This window comes from Cebidichthys violaceus, unplaced genomic scaffold, assembly GCF_023349555.1.
Source record: "Cebidichthys violaceus isolate CVI_PGR_0920_01 unplaced genomic scaffold, fCebVio1.0.p SCAF_49, whole genome shotgun sequence".
Lineage (NCBI taxonomy): Eukaryota > Metazoa > Chordata > Actinopteri > Perciformes > Stichaeidae > Cebidichthys > Cebidichthys violaceus.
This window is the reverse complement of record NW_027176694.1, coordinates 649,026-651,889: the sequence shown is the minus strand read 5'-3', so window position 1 is coordinate 651,889 and position 2,864 is coordinate 649,026. Positions and strand designations below refer to the sequence as shown.

General features: G+C 50.0%; 1 protein-coding gene across 1 annotated transcript; it reads left to right on the top strand.

Moving 5' to 3' along the window:
* Nucleotides 1-314: 314 nt before the first annotated feature.
* tpbg (trophoblast glycoprotein) lies at nt 315-1,977 on the top strand. The gene has a single exon (XM_068730051.1). It carries the CDS (start codon nt 810-812, stop codon nt 1,938-1,940), a length of 1,131 nt encoding a protein of 376 aa, XP_068586152.1. The 5' UTR covers nt 315-809; the 3' UTR covers nt 1,941-1,977.
* The last annotated feature ends 887 nt before the right edge of the window (nt 1,978-2,864 follow it).

Genomic DNA, 2,864 nt, shown 5'->3' with positions numbered 1-2,864 from the left:
GAGCTCCCTCAGGGACCCCTAAGGTCCTTGGGCCCCTAGGCTCAGGTTCTGAAGCAGCACTAGTATGCACGTAGTAGTAGCAGTAGTATTATTTCGGGAAAACTAGTTGTGATTTTCACATTAGATATTTAGCTGTCAAGTTAAGATTAATGTAATAAAAAATAAATAAACGTCAGGGGGAAATTAAAATCAAAATCTGAACGAAACTTGAAAGAGTTTCTATCCACCCCCCCGTTTTTGCTCGAAAATGGTACGCTCCCTCCTCCCGATGGTTGTGCACTGGGGCTGCTGTGTTTGGTCTTTTCCTCCAGACTCCCAGCGTTTAGGAAAGCAGCGAGCTGGAAGTACGTACGTGGTGATACATGGCACCTATGGGAGACGGCGAGGGTTTTTCTGTCTCGGAACCAGCAGCCTGAGTAAAGGTATTTACCAGTTCGACACTCTGGATCGGACTCGATTGTTTTTGCGGGGAACTGGGGAAGGAAAAAAAAAAAAAAAAAAGGTAAAAGCCTGAGGTTTGGGGAAGACGAACGAAGAGGGGAAAACCTCGAAGTTTGCGAGCTTCGTCCTCCACCACCTTTATGGAAACGTAGAGTTCTCCTGCACGAGGATGGTTTGGGGGTAGTTATATGGAGTCTGAGCTGGAATTGGGAGCCGTTTTCGAAAGGATAAAGGCGGGAACCACGGTGGGGAAAAACTTTCCCTTGTTGAAGAACAAGGCGGTCGGTTTGCTGTAGAGTAATCTTTACGCACGATCTGCGCGCACACACACACACACACAGAGACGCACACGTTTTGTACAACCCAAGATGCGCCTGTTGAGCACGTCGTGCGGAGAAATCCGAGGGAGAGCACACATGTCTGGAGGGCTGCCTATTCTTCTTCTCCTCCTCGCGGCCGTGCTGTCCTGTCACGGCTGTCCGGACAAGTGCTTGTGCTTCTCGCAAACGGTGAAATGCCAAAACCAGGACTTGGACGCGATTCCGCATTCTTTGCCGGCCAATACCAAGTTCCTGTTCGTCACGGGAAACAACATTTCCCGTGTCGGCGTGGACTCTTTCCCGACCCGCCTGCAAATGCTCACAGACCTCTACCTCAGCGGGAACGAGGTGGAGTTTGTGGAGGCAATGGTGTTTGACAACTTGCCAAACCTCGTGAGGCTGGACCTGAGCAACAACAGAATCCAGGCTTTCAGCGAAAGGGCTTTCCCAGAGGACAATAAAGTGCAGCTCCTGAACCTCAGCAGGTCTTTCCACAACCACTCCTTCATGGACTCGGTCCTGAGCGTCCTGCAGAGCGGACACCTCCTCCAGCTGACGGTGCTGGACCTGTCCAACAACGACCTTGTGATCCTCCCAGACGACATATTCAGCGGCCTCCCCAACCTGGTCAACCTGAGCCTGCAGAGCAGCTCCATCCTCTCCGTTCAGAACGGGACGCTGAGGGCGCCGCCGCTGCGTGACCTGGACCTGAGGGACAACAGCCTGAGGGATCTGCCCTACGCCACCCTGGCGGAGCTAAGCCTCAAGCCCGCCCTCCTCATCCGGCTGGCGGGGAACCCCTGGCGCTGCGACTGCTTCCTCGAAGACACGCTGCTGTGGCTGAAGAACTCCACCCAGGTCGTCGACGCGCAGAACCTGACCTGCGCCGACCCCGAGGCCCTGAGGCGCCGGCCGCTCCTGCAGGTGGAGCAGTCGCGGCTGAGGTGTCCGGGCGACATGGAGGGCGTGCTGGAGACCTCGTACGTTTTCCTGGGGCTGGTGCTGGCGCTGATCGGCGTCATATTCCTGCTGGTGCTCTACCTGAACAGAAAGGGCATCAAGCGGTGGATGTACAACATCCGGGACGCGTGTAGGGACCACATGGAGGGGTACCACTACAGGTATGAGATCAACTCTGACCCGCGTTTGGCCAACCTGAGCATCAATTCGGATGTGTGAGTGAGGACGGGACACTGTCTGGGACCCCGCAGTGAGAGAGAGATATATATATATATATATATATATATATATATATATATATATATATATATATATATATATATATATATATATATGAAATGACTTATACTGTTAAAATTTGCATGAAAGTCTTCCTTCCCCCTTTCCCTCCATGATGCTATCCAGACTTTGCATCCGTCATGGCTCCTACTTAACCCCATCTCAGAGCCTCCATTCAACCACTGCCGCATGTCCAATACAAATACCAGGCAGCTGTGATGTCGGCCGAGTTTCCTCTGTGTAACATTGCATGGACAACGAATCATGGCGACGGTTGTTCTGTTTCTGCAGAGAGTGATACGTCCTATTTTTACTTTTCCTAAAGGACAAACGTATGGAGCACATTGACTTTTAAGTGAAAGAAAACATTGCATCCTTCTCACTATGCCTCCGATGCAGAGAAAAAAATGCTTGTTTATGAGTTTCTTTTTAATATGTGAATTTGTGATATACAGTATGCCCATTTTGAATGATTATAGTGCACATTGCATAGTTGTTGGATTTAGTAGGTGGATGTAATTGCTCTTTTTTTTTCCTTCTTTTTTTTTTTTCTGTGGAGATATTCGGCTAAATAAAATGCCTCTGGATTGCTGGTATCTGTCTCGACTAAAGGCCCTTTAATCTTCAGGAGGTGCGTGATCCCGGGCTTTGACTTTTGAGAGGGACGCTCCCCTCCTGGGACGGCGCCACAGCTGGCGTGAAGCGTATGACTAAACACTAAATCTTACTCCAGCTCAACAATGCGATGGGAACGTTCGTTTGTACTGTAATATCTCCACGGCAACGGTTTAAAGCGCTGAGCTGCTGCAGCAGGAAATAAAGTCAAATTGAGAAGTTGAGTAGAGAACATACTGTCTGAATTTA